The 14,204-nt window shown below is 34.2% G+C and overlaps 1 protein-coding gene across 2 annotated transcripts; it reads left to right on the plus strand.

The window, feature by feature from the left end:
* Positions 1 to 1,298: 1,298 nt before the first annotated feature.
* Positions 1,299 to 13,780, plus strand: LOC123701741 (isoleucine--tRNA ligase, mitochondrial). 2 transcript variants are annotated; one of them, XR_006752775.1, is made up of 13 exons: positions 1,299 to 1,547; positions 1,633 to 1,755; positions 1,935 to 2,302; positions 3,030 to 3,143; positions 3,684 to 3,883; positions 5,559 to 5,725; positions 6,419 to 6,652; positions 7,586 to 7,752; positions 8,054 to 8,192; positions 10,149 to 10,303; positions 11,075 to 11,209; positions 12,148 to 13,067; positions 13,241 to 13,780. XR_006752775.1 is itself a non-coding variant. In XM_045649252.1 (12 exons), the coding sequence occupies exons 1-12, from the start codon at positions 1,353 to 1,355 to the stop codon at positions 13,007 to 13,009; spliced, it is 2,859 nt and encodes a 952-aa protein (XP_045505208.1). In that variant the 5' UTR covers positions 1,299 to 1,352; the 3' UTR covers positions 13,010 to 13,106. The 2 variants fall into 2 exon arrangements, 1 of the variants encoding a protein (XP_045505208.1); XM_045649252.1 differs by lacking the exon at positions 13,241 to 13,780 and having other exon boundaries at positions 12,148 to 13,106.
* Positions 13,781 to 14,204: the final 424 nt, after the last annotated feature.

Raw genomic sequence — 14,204 nt, forward strand, 5'->3', positions numbered from 1 at the left:
AAAAGGATTGTTTTCGGGTGTCAAATAATGAAGTTCTGATCTGCGTTCAGAAACAAAAAGATTATCAATTCTTTTACCGTATTTAAACATTCATGTCAACCAGTGCAAACTTAGCACCCCATCTATGGAATTTTGGGTCGAAAATGACCTTGATCGTTAGGTCCCCGTTAGGTCCTTTAAGGTCCCACAATTTTTTCGTTAGGTCCCCTTTAGTTTTTTTTTAAATAATTTTTTAAATTTTAGGTATAAAAAAAGTGCACTTTAGCACCCCATCCATAGAATTTTGGGTCAAAAATGACCTTAATCGATAGGTCTCCGTTAGGTCCTATAAGGTCCCACAATTTTTTCGTTAGGTCCCCTTTAGTTTTTTTTTAATATTTTTTTTTTAATTTTAGGTATAAAAAAGTTACACTTTAGCACCCCATCCATAGCAAAATTGGTGAATTTTATCAAAATCGTATTCTTTACCGTTAGGTCCGTAGAGGCCCATCATTGAAATTATTAAATTATTTATGTTATTAAAATCTATATATATAAAAGAAAGTCGTGTTAGTTACTCCACTTATAACTCAAGAACGGCTGAACCGATTTAGCTGAAAATTGGCAGGGAGGTAGTTTAGAGCCAGGAGAAGGATATAGGATACTAAATACGTACCACGGGCGAAGCCGGGGCGGACCACTAGTTATAAAATAATTGAAACCTGCGCATGCGCCTTAGAGCATTAAGGCATGCGCACATCATACATAAACAGTGCGAAATTTAAATTGGTATCGTTTCATTTATTAAATTAAATCAATAAATAAATCTATACTAGTCACGTCTGGTTCGAAAGATGAAACTGGCTTTTTATTTCGAAAATTTAATGGCAACACTTGCCAGTTAACTGTCATTAAAACCTGAGTTGTTGATGTGTCAAAGCTTGTCAGTGATTTTTTTTCTGCGATTTTAGCTTAGGATTTTAGTGATTTCTAAAAAAAAATTATTTTTGAAAACTGAGTTGAAAACATGACGAAAACTTTAAACTATGATTATTATCGCGAACTACTGTTAACATATTCGCACAGAGTTATATTCGTTAATTCGTAAGTAGTACATTAACTCCGTGTACGCCATTACCGAGTTCGCGTATCACCAAGCGAATAGTAGGAATCGCACGGATGCATATTCAATAAGTTGATTATAATTACGGAATACATTTACAATTTAAAATACAACGAGATATTTTTACATCAGCTTAAAACCGAATTTCAAAACGTTTCAGCAAGTGTCACATATGACATAAAGTTAATAAAAAAACACAAAAACAATATAACCTCAAAATGAAATAAATTCTCCCGGAAAAACAAATAAAATGATTATTACAAGAAATATTAATGTTTTTTATTCTAAGTACATAAAGTTAAGCACAAGGTGGACAAGCATAGGATATAGTCGAACAAAAAGCTCCGCGGAACCTAAGACAAAAACTTATTCACATACTATTTTGTTTCCCAAAACCAAATTTCCGGCGAGATCTAGTCAAAAGGATAAAAATAATATTCCAGAGGTAAAATTTTATTTAGAATTTTAATTCAAATACCTTTAAAAAAATATAATTTCACTTGTTAATTCAATATTTGTATTTATTGTAGATAGCAAAATTTTCGGAATTATATAAATGGCAAAGAGAACAACTTACGGGTCCGGAGTATGTTTTACATGATGGGCCTCCATACGCCAACGGTGACCTACATATGGGACATGCTGTAAATAAGGTACCTATTGGGATATTAAATATCATAATTTTTATTACTATTAATTTGATGAGATTCAATATATTTTAATGTATGTTAGGTAAGAATATTACATTATATACTCTGCTTATCTACAGTGTAGTATAAATTGTTCAATACATTTAATTTAAAGTTAAACAACTCAAATTTTTCCATTTTAGATAATAAAAGACATCAACAACAGAAGTCAAGTTCTCCAAGGCAACAAGGTGCACTACATTCCAGGCTGGGACTGCCACGGCTTACCAATAGAGTTCAAAGCGTTACAAAAGGCAAAAACTTCAAACAACAATGAACCTTCCGACCCTGTACATACAAGGCAAATTGCCAGATCCTTTGCGTTGGAAACAGTTGAAAAGCAAAAGGAGGCATTCAGGAGTTGGGGAGTTATGGCAGATTGGGATGAACAGTGTTATTTGACACTGGATAAGAAATATGTGCAAAATCAGTTGAAACTGTTCTATAAGATGTATAGAGATGGTCTGATTTATAGGGCCTTAAAACCGGTGTATTGGTCTCCTTCATCTAGGTAAGTGAAGTTTTTGGAAGTAATATTTTGAACTTCACAGCCTTTGGGTCTTTTTCCACCAATAATATACGAGAATGTATAGCCAGGAATATGTTTGTAAAAACCAATCACATTGCTTCATTTAATTTGCATTTAGCATTTGAAGCGACCTTTAAAAGCTAGTGATCTCATAATATGTAAGACATGAATAATAATATTTATTTGTGACTGATTTCAACTGACTCCTCCTGCATGGTATTGTTAGAAGCTCATTACTTTGGAAAAAAATATTGAAACTTTCTCTTATGGTAAGAAATAAAAGATAACAAGCAGTATTTAAAGTATTCTAATAATAAGCAGTTAAAACTATAGATGCTCATAATATCTATACATATTATAATAAATCTGTAGAAGGGTCAATTCTGTACATTGAAAATATTGAAAAAATAAATAGCAGGGGGTGTTACTGGATCGATACCAAACCCAAATATGTGATTATAAAAATTTTTGTCTGTCTGTCTGTATGTGAAGGCATCACGTGAAAACTAATGGTTCGATTTCGATGAAACTTGGTATAATTATACCTTATTATCCTGGGCATAAAATAGGATAATTTTTATCCCGAAAAAAAATTTAATCTTAATTTTTCTAAATTTTTCCGCGCGGACGGAGTCGCGGGCGGAACCTAGTAGGTAATATAGTTGTTTTCTTGTTAAGAAGTGCTTATAAATATATGTTCTTCTTTCAGAACAGCATTAGCCGAAGCTGAATTGGAATATGATCCTCAATTTAAAAGTCAAGAGGTATATGTCGCTTTTCCGATGGTAAATCTACCTGATGTAGTGAAGGAGTCTATTGGTAGGTAAGTGGTTATTTTAAGTATTTAAAATTGTACACAAGGGCATTGCATTTTTGGGAATATCGAAATGTTTAGGTGTTCCTGGTTTAGTGTAACTATAAGTTACCTATTATAGGTTGATAAGCATTAATTTAATGTTTCATTAAGTGCCGGCGCGGACATGGCGGAGCGGGTTTATCTGTCAAACTATTATTGACGCGCAGCACGCTACCTTTGCATGTGACACTTCGATGCTTCAATGTTGATAATAGTTTGACTATGAAAATGCTCTGCGCTGCGGCCAGACATATCTGCGCCGGCCCTTATGATCTTTATACCAACCTTTTTTTTATCAAAATTTTAATATTTCTTTAATTTTATATCAAATAATTATTCGGTACTTTAAATTACATATTATGATATTATCTGAATTTCATATACTGCAAGAGTAATATAATTTCATGTACAATATCAATTTCACATCTTTTTCAAGTTGCACAACAGCATTTTTAGTTAGCATAAAAAAATAAAATATATATTCATTCATTTAAAATATTTTCGCAGTAAACAAGTCTCAGCATTAATATGGACGACCACACCATGGACGCTTCTAGCCAATAAGGCGATAGCATACAGTCCCTCTATGACATACTGTGTGGTCACACTCAGTAATAGAAATGGCATGTTCCTAATTGCTAAGGATCAAATAGAAGAACTGGAGAAAGTTCTAGAAACTGAGGTTACTGTGGTGGTTGAGTTTGATGGTATGTGTTTCTTGTTTATATAATGTGTTAAAGCATTGTAAAATAAATTTTTAAAAATTACTATAAAATAATATAATATGTACTGCAGACTTTTTTGCCCAATACAGTGTAGGTATTATTATACGAGGGCAGTCCCAAAAGTAGCCGACCTAACCAAGAAAAAACAAAAAATATGGAATAAATTATATTTATTTCTCTACATAGCTTCCTTGTAGTCCTTTACACTTTTCCTAGCGGTGCTCTTTATCTTCAATGCCGCGTCTGTAGTAGGAATCGTCGAGCTCTTCAAAATAGGCATTAACCGTAGACTCAACATCTTCATTGATTGCAAATCTTTTCCCACCGAGACATTTTTTTTAAGTTTGGGGACATAAAATAATCAGATGGGGCCAAATCTGATGAATAAGGTGCATGAGGTAGCAATTCAAACTTTAATTCTTTGATTTTAGCCATCGGAATGCTGGAGGTGTGTACTGGCGCGTTGTCCCGATGAAACAAAACTTTTTTCTTTGATAGATGAGGCCGTTTTATCTTTATTTCTTCACTTAGACGCTGCAACAAGTTTGCGTAATACTCGCTGTTGATGGTTTTTCTTTTTGGTAGATAATCTATGAAGATTATCCCACGAGCGTCCCAGAAAACCGATGCCATGACTCTTCCTGCCGATGGAACCGTTTTTGCCTTCTTTGGGGCCGATTCTCCCCTTGCAGTCCATTGCTTTGACTGTTCTTTCATCTCCGGTGTGAAATAATGAACCCACGTTTCATCCATGGTAATAAATCGACGCAAAAACTCTGCACTATTGCTTCGAAATTTTGCCAAACACTCGACTGAAACATCCTCACGACGCTGTTTTTGCTCTAGTGTGAGTAATCGCGGCACCCACCTTGCGCACAGCTTCCTCATGTCCAAGTTTTCAGTTAAGATACGATGTACTGCACTTTTTGAAATGCCTACCATATCTGCTAGCTCGCGAACTTTTAGTCGACGATCATCCAATACAATTTTGTGGATTTTTTTACTATTTCTGGCGAAGTCACCGCATTTGATCGGCCACTGCGAGGTTCATCTTGACAGTTCGTTCGGCCACGTTTGAACTCGGCCACCCAATATTTTACCGTTGTAAACGAAGGAGAAGACTCCCCCAATGTAGAATCTAGCTCTTCTTTTATGTTAGTTGGGCTGAGGCCTTTCAAATGAAAGTATTGAATGACGTATCGTAGACCAATTTTTTCATATTGAAAATTCTCTGACAGCGTTCACTTTCAAGGACTACAAAACAAATGACAAATGACCTAGCGTGTTCGAATTCCAAATTTAAAATCTGAATTGATCAGACTTTTTAAAAAGAGTATTTAATCGAATAAAACTGCCAGTACGTAAGTCAGGTCGGGTAATTTTGGGACCGCCTACGTATCGATATTGATTTTTTTAATTTTAATTTAGATTTATTAAATTTATTTGCAATTCAAACTGTTAATGTATAGAAATATTTAAAAGAATTTTTCCAAACTAGCTATAAAGTGTGTGTGCGATTGAAAAGAATCAATTCATTGGGTACGGCATCACGCATAAACGGCTTGATTGATTTTGACAATTTGCGCGAAGACAGGATGAAGTCTGTCAAGTCAGCTAGTCACAAATACATTTCTCAAACATTTATTTCTTTTTAAAGGCACAAAACTCCAAAACAGTACCTACAATAGTCCCTTATCCAATGAGGTACGTCCATTCTACTCCGCGGATCACGTGACAAAGGGCAAAGGCACGGGATTGGTGCACACCGCGCCTGCGCACGGCCCGGAGGACTTTCTAGTTGCGCTGAAGAATAATATGACTGTGGTAAGTAAGGTTTATAGGTATAAAGAATTTAACGGATTTTAAACGCGATTTATTCATTATCCCGACGTTTCGCATATTTCGCAATGCCATGGTCATGAGGAGACTGAAGTGTATATGAACATTTTTGTGAGGACTGACTTTATCTTGAACTAGCTTTCCACCCGCAGCTTCGCCCGCGCCGTCAAAGAAAAACACGCATAGTTCCCTTTCCCGTGGGATTTCCGGGATAAAACCTATCCTATTTCCCGGGGTAAAAAGTAGCCTATGTCCTTTCTCGGGTATCAAAATATCTCTATACCAAATTTCATGCAAATTGGTTCAGTAGTTAAGGCGTGATTGAGTAACAGACAGACAGACAGAGTTACTTTCGCATTTATAATATGTATTAGTATGGATTATTTTGTCAACAGATTGTTTGCATTATGCCTCATTGTTGATTGAAATTGACTGTTTCTTTTATATATTTAATGCATATTTTTTGATAAGGCATGATGTTTTAACTTTGCGGGACACAGAATATACACAATTACAAAATGTAATTTTATCAATTTTACCAATTTTTCAAGTGAGAAAATGTATAAATCCATGCATATTGCATCATCAGTCAATTTTTACTTTACACAGTATTAAAAGAGAGACTAAATAGTGACTTTTTTCTTAATATTATAAAATTTCACCTTTATTCTTTTCTAGGAATGTAACGTCGACGAAACAGGTTGTTACACGAATCTAGGCCCAGATTTCGACGGTCTGCCCGTACTAACAGAGGGTCAGGAGGTTGTGATGGACAAACTTGCAAATGCCATCATACATAAAGGGACATACATACATTCGTATCCATTGGACTGGAGGACGAAAAAACCAGTGATATTGAGAGCTAGCCATCAGTGGTTTATCGATACTGCTGCTTTGAAGGAGCGCGCTTTGGTTAGTATGTTTCAATATTTTTAACCGACTTCAAAAAAGGAGGTTATCAATTCGGCCGGTATGTTTTTTTTTTTATGTATGTACACCGATTACTCCGAGGTTTCTGAACCGATTTACGTGATTCTTTTTTTGTTCGATGCGGGATGGTGTCGAATTGGTCCCATAAAAAATTTATTCAGATAGGCCCAGTATTTTTTATTTTGTGAGCATTTTTGTCTGTTTTTGTAAATGTTGCAAGTGCAAGTTTGAAGTCGGTTGTTTTTAACGCAATCACTTGTACGAGTAGTTCTTGTATCAACTTGCCATTTTCGACGCTTATATTATTTTTCTTAAAAGATTTAATGTTATACGTATAACAGTGATGCTTCTTTAGGCGCGTTGGGAGAAAAAAATCATGGCAATACCGTCACGTCATGGAGTAAGGCGACGATTTTGGTATCTTTGGATCTTGCCAAGGAAGTTACACTTCTGACACGGGTGCTAGGCATACACGCTCTTGTTATCAAAGTTACAATGCTTTTATGTTCCTTCTTAAGTCAGTTTTTGTATCATACCTCCTAGAAAAATGTGAAGCATTCTTTCAATTTATTTTATTGTACGAGAAAAATAAACAATATATAAAAATCCTACTTAGAGATTGTCCTAACAATTCTTAGAATTTGCGTGGTAAGATTCGGAATAACAAAAATTATAATATCTACAAATATCTATAATCTACAATTAATGTAATTTTTTAAAAAAAGTTTAATAAATTTTTTTATGACCCCAACAAAATAATTTTATAATTTTAATATTTAAAATTAATAAAAAAATTAAAATTATTAAATTATAAAACTCTATAGGGTCTTCTCGTCTTTTATAATTATTTTAGCTTTTTAACTAAAAAATTAAATTTGTATATCTACAAATAAATAAAGTAAATTCTTTTTTTAGGCAGCTCTAGATAAAGTGGATTTCCTACCACCATCCTCCGCGGACCAATCACGACAGAGTTTTAAAGCGCAATTGGAAAAGCGGCCATATTGGTGCATTTCGCGCCAAAGAGCCTGGGGTGTGCCCATACCTGTATTGTATAAGGGAAACGATGTTATAGTTGACGAGTAAGTATAATAATATAGGATTTTATTTATATTCTTTTAAATTTTTTTATTTATAAAGCACAACGCGCTTATCTCAGGAACTGTTGGTCCGATTTGAAAAATTCTTTCAGTGTTAAAAAGCCCATTCATCGAGGAAGGCTATATATCATCACGCTAATACCAACAGGAGCAGAGTCACACGGGTGAAACCGCGGAGCGCAGCTAGTATATTATAAATTTATAATGATGGAAAAAGTACTTTTAGTCATTTTGAAGTACAAAACAAGGATTATACGTGATTGTACTATTTATTTATTTTCAGGAAAGTAATAGAAAAATTATGCACTTTAATAGAATCGAAAGATGCAGATATATGGTGGACGTGTGATGTTAAAGATGTCGTACCGAATGAGGTTTTAGATAAATATAATACAGATGGACAAGATGTTGTTAAGGGGAAGGTAATTCAACATCTATGTTTGTAATTTTTCGGCCTGGTGTGGATGCGCCTTATCAGCTTCTAAGATAAATGGAAAATTTGTGAAAATCGATGGAGGGGTAGATGTTTGTTACTCTTTCACGCGAATACTACTGAACCGATTACAATGAAATTTGGTAAGAAGGTAGCTGAAAACCTAGAATAAGACATAGGTTACTTTTTATCGGAAATCAAATAGGAACAAGGACTATGGGCGGTTTTCTTTGAGAACACGGGCCAAGCCGCGGGTGGATTACTAGTAATAAATATACTTTTTAATTGATTGTTTAAGGCTTAAGCCTTAAATATTCTAAATTTCCCAGTCTAATTACTAGGGTGAAAAAAATGTGTTCATTACTATTCTTAAAATGTCGATAATTTAATCAACATTATGCTTAAAAATTAAAAAATATTTTTGATGTGAAACAAAAATTTGGTTGGAAAAAAATTTAGTGTAACATTTTTTCGTTACGCGTGACATTTTTCCGTTACGCGCCATCTTTTTCTCATCCCTACCACACGTGATTCGACGTATTTCTGTAAAGTTGCATATAGTAAATTATTTTTTGAAAAATAAGGTCATAAAGAAGTTTCACTTCTTACGTGTGTACACTACTACAAGCAGTGGCGTGCCTAGGGTGTAAGGACTGGGCAAGCCCAAATTTTTCGAAGTGTTTGCTGGGTACCCTTTTCTTGAATTAGGTATACACTGTGTTACTAAGTAGGTACCTATGTTCGTTATAAAACTTATAAAAAATGTGAACATACCGAATCAAATCTTCTAAATCTTCACGCGCGCCCGCAAACAGTTGAGTCAAACGTTTACCATTACAATCATATTAAAATCTATATCTATAAATTATATAAAACTATATGACATTATATTATAAAATTGTACAGATCATTTATATTCTAATTCAAAACGCCGATCTTTCTGAAGGAAATATTTTATAACATCAGAATAGGAGTAGGTACCTACTTAGGTGATTGTTTTAATTCAATTAACAGCTCTTTCTCAATGACAGTCATTGTTAATTCAGAAAGGCGTTCTTGGCCTTGTGTATTTCTTAAATACGTACCTACCTACCTATGAATTCGATTTAACGCTGAGAAAGCACGCTCCGTGGAAGAACAACTAGCAAGAATCGTAAATACCAAAATATGTGCAAGTTTCATCAGAAGGCTTCTTCTAACCAATTCTCATTCATGAAATCGATTAATTCGTAAACAATACAATTAAAATTTGGTTTATGTTACTTACTGCACAAATCGGGAGTTGGTTTTGATGAAGAAATTAATCGTTGTTTTACAGTAAAGTTTAATGATTTTACCTTCCCCGCTGAGCACAAAGCAAACCATCACAATTTACAATACAATCTATGTCGCGACACTTATTTTATCACAAAATTCGAAAAACTTAACCTAAATTACACCGTTATAATCACGCGCTAAACCATACTAACAATAATATTCACGACGTTCGTTCGCGCGACGCGCAATCGTAACTATCTTCACACTGTTAAAGCCCGGCTTTGTTGGCCATATAAATTGCTATAGAATTCTATAGATAGGTATGTAGCTACTTCAACGAAATTTCATACGTTAGAAGAGATAAGCGCAAAGCCCGGTAAAAGCCCACGAGTGCAAGCGAGAGAACTATATGTCACTCAAGAAGGACACCGCACTGTTTATACAAAGTACGACTTTATTTAGATAGCAAGAAGAATGAAATTAAAAAGTTTGACTCGACTTCGACATTGTTTGTAAATAGGTGAGTTTTCATTGAATTTCGGAGCAAATTTTGAATTGCTCGTTGCGCGCGAATATTCAAAAGTGAATTTGGGTATTTTCCTGTCTCGTAGCGAATTCCTTAGGCAAGCCGGGCTTTTCGGCTTGTATGAACGTACCGCCACTGACTACAAGCACACATTTTTTCTAGGATATAATGGATATCTGGATAGATTCAGGTCTTTCCTGGCAAACGCTAGATGGCAAGAAATCCAGAATATATTCGGAAGGTATAGACCAATTGACTGGTTGGTTTCAAGCGTCCTTATTGACGTCTATAGCTTTGAGTTGTGAAGCTCCTTATGAGTAAGTTTCTTTTAGAGTAAAATAGGTATTTTTATATACTTCTTTACATAGTATAAAACAAAGGCACTTTCTCTGTCCCTATGTCCCTTTGTATGCTTAAATCTTTCAAACTTCGCAACGGATTTTGTTGCGGTTTTTTTAATAGATATAGTGATTCAAGAGGAAGGTTTTAGTATATAATTTATTAGGTTTAAGTCAAAGCGGACGAAGCCGCGGGCGGTAAGCTAGTATGTAATAAAGAATATTTAAAATGTGTATGACACTTTCTGTTTTTTGTGAAACAGAAAAAAAATGGGAACCTTAGAGTCCAGTGTGAAATATACTCCATAAAAATAACAACAAGTGATAACTGCGTTAAAAACAAACCGACTTCAAACTTGCACTTGCAACATTTACAAATACAGACAAAAATGCTCATAAAATAAAAACTACTGGGCCTATTCGAATAAAATTTTTATGGGACCAATTCGACACCATCCCGCATCGAACAAAAAAGAATCACGTAAATCAGTTCAGAAACCTCGGAGTAACTGGTGTACATACATAAAAAAAAATATACCGGCCGAATTGATAACCTCCTCCTTTTTTTTGAAGTCGGTTAAAAAATAAGTAGTCTAGACAGACGGCCAGACGGCCGTCTTTATGTTAGCAAAGAACTCAAAAACTACTGTATCGATTTTCATTCTGTTTCCACCTATTAAAGGCGTGGTTATAAAGGCAGATTTTAGTATATAATTTGTTAAGTTTTAATGTATTGTTTATTATTTATAGGTCAATATTCGTGCACGGGTTTGTAGTAGACGAGAAGAAACGCAAAATGTCCAAATCAATAGGCAATGTGATAGATCCTGTTACAATCATACATGGGGATAAAAATTGTCCGGCGTATGGGATTGATACTTTGAGGTAATTTACGTAACTAAATAAAATTAATTTATTTAGAGGATATACATAACATATTATTTATGATGATTTCTGATTTATAAGTGACTGCGTAAGAAGAGTGATTGTTTCAATAAACATAATTTTATTAAATCCATACTAATATTATAAATTCGAAAGTAACTCTGTCTGTCTGTCTGTTACTCAATCACACCTTAACTACTGAACCAATTTGCATGAAATTTGGTATAGAGATATTTTGATACTCGAGAAAGGACATAGGATAGGTTTTATCCCGGAAATCCCTCGGGAACTATGCGGGTTTTTCTTTGATTGCGCGGGCGAGCCGCGGGTGGGAAGCTAGTTGTAATATAATTCACTCAATTCAGACTGGGTTTATATTCAATTTCAACAGATTAAAGTACACATTTTTTTTATTAAACAAAAAAAAGGAATATATTTTTTCGATATTATTAATCCATAACTACTAATATTATAAATGCGAAAGTAACTCTGTCTGTCTGTCTGTTACTCAATCACACCTAAACTACTGAACCAATTTGCATGAAATTTGGTATGGAGATATTTTAATACCCGAAAAATGACATAGGCTACCTTTTATTGCGAAATATGTACCACGGGCGAAGCCGGGGCGGACCTCTAGTTAAGAATAAATGTTATACATATTATGTAGAATTGTATGACATCTCATGTGATGGCATGTATAGCTCATTCTGTTATATTCTACTAGCGGTCCGCCCCGGCTTCGCCCGTGGTACATATTTCGCAATAAAAGGTAGCCTATGTTCTTTCTCAGGGTCTAAAAATTGTCTGTGCCAAATTTCATCAAAATCGGTCCAGTACTTTATGCGTGAAAACCATAAATACATACATACATACATACAAACCTTTCCTCTTTATAATATTAGTATAGATAAAAAGTACTTAATTTTATTTCACAGATGGTGGGTAGCATGTCACGCGACGCAACATTCCCAAATCATAATCAGTAAGAAACTTCTAGACGACTGTCAATCAGAAATCATTCGCATACGAAACATCATGAAATATCTTCTAGGCGTCGTAAATGACCTAAAAACCGAAGACTTTAGTAAAAACCCACCCTTAAATTTCTTCGACCAGTACATAGTTAACGAATGTCACACATTTTTGAAACAAATAAACGAACATTATAACAATTTTAGGTATAATAGTGGAGCGCAATCGATTCTTCATTTTGTTAGTAATAAAGTGTCTGCTTTGTATTGCCATTGTATAAAAGATAGATTGTATTGTTCAGAAAAAGATTCCGCAGAACGTCTTGCCGCGCAATTAGCAATTCATACGATTATGGCAACCCTGTGTAAAACTCTGGGTCCTATTTTACCCCATTTGGTTGAAGAAGCATGGCAACACCATCCATTGTCCAACCAACCGTTTTATTTCACAAAGGAACTGTCACTTTTGCCGCCAAAACCGATTGACGTTTCATTAATGGACGCCATCTTGAATTTGAAAAGGGACGTTTGCATTCGTATGAAAAACGAAAGTTTGAAGAAGTTTGATTTGATTGTGCAAGTGAATTCCGATTTGTATGCGAAATTAAATAATTTAAATATGTCGGATGGTGTAAATGATAGTGTTTTGTTTGAAATATTAGAAGTATCTAATGTGGAGTTGCATGAAACGGAGAAAAATGTGAAAAATTGGAATATCATGGCCACTGTTAGTAAGAAAGGACAATGTTTGAGATGTAGGAAGTTTAATGTGATTGGTGATAGTGATAAGTGTGTGCGGTGCGAGAAAGTGTTAGCGACGTTGTAGATTTTAATTTATTAAATATGTATTAGAAATTTATTATTATAATTAGTATAACTAATAATCTTCTTATATATAAAAATGAATCGCAAAATGTGTTGGTAAGCGCATAACTCGAGAACGGCTGAACCGATTTCGATAATTCTTTTTTTATTATATTCCTTGAAGTACGAGGATGGATCTTATGTAGAGAAAACGTAAACATGTACCACGGGCGAAGCCGGGGCGGACCGCTAGTATGTTATAAATTTTAATTAGAAAAAAAAAATCATCACGAGGCGGGATTCGACGACATTAGGCAGAAGACACGGGTTCGAATCCCGCATCGTGTATTCACGATGTGATTTTCTATTCTTTAAAAAATCATATTTATAAAGCATTTGAATACTATAAAACTTAAATATCAAATTAGGATATAGATGTTATTTATGCTGGTTATAAATACTAAATCAAACCTCTCTATCGCTGTTTATGTAGAAAAGTTTATGTATTAAATTGATATTTTCATTGTGTGAAGATGCATGTTTAGCAAAATGCGTAATCATAGTTCAGGATAAGTAATGTGATCTTATTTCGACAACTGTAAGTTATTTAAATGTAAATAATCTTCGATATATAATAAAGATGATAATGCATTTAAATAAAATCCGTTGCGATGTTTTAAATCGACAGAGAAAGCGACTTGGTTCGAAACTATGTACTTAGTGATATTACATGTCTTACTTCCCAGTCTGCTAATCTCGCTTGCTAAATGTTTGAAATATACAATAATTGATAAAATCAATAAAGCTCATTTTACGAACATAAGTCTTTAATTTCTTAAATCCTTTAATATACAAAATTATGTACATATATACAACACTTTCTTAAAACAGAAACAGTACAACCCTATGAAAATACATAATTCGACAAACCTCATAACTGGAAATCCACGTATTTCCAAATGTACGATAATATTGTGCCATCCAGGATTCCAGGAACGAAATGAAATACCTTGTGAACAATTTGTTTAATATCCCTGTAAACTATGGACGGTATTCAGTGCAGAGATAGTTGTTTTTGTTCTTATTTTAATAATTGAAGTAAGCGAGGATTTCGATCATTCCATCATTGATCACTTGAGCTATTCCTAGGAAAGGTGTAACTAAAATACTCTGTATATTTTAACTAATCTTCTTAAGTTGCTATTTAAGTATTTGGC

Source organism: Colias croceus, chromosome 22 (genome assembly GCF_905220415.1).
Source record: "Colias croceus chromosome 22, ilColCroc2.1".
Lineage (NCBI taxonomy): Eukaryota > Metazoa > Arthropoda > Insecta > Lepidoptera > Pieridae > Colias > Colias croceus.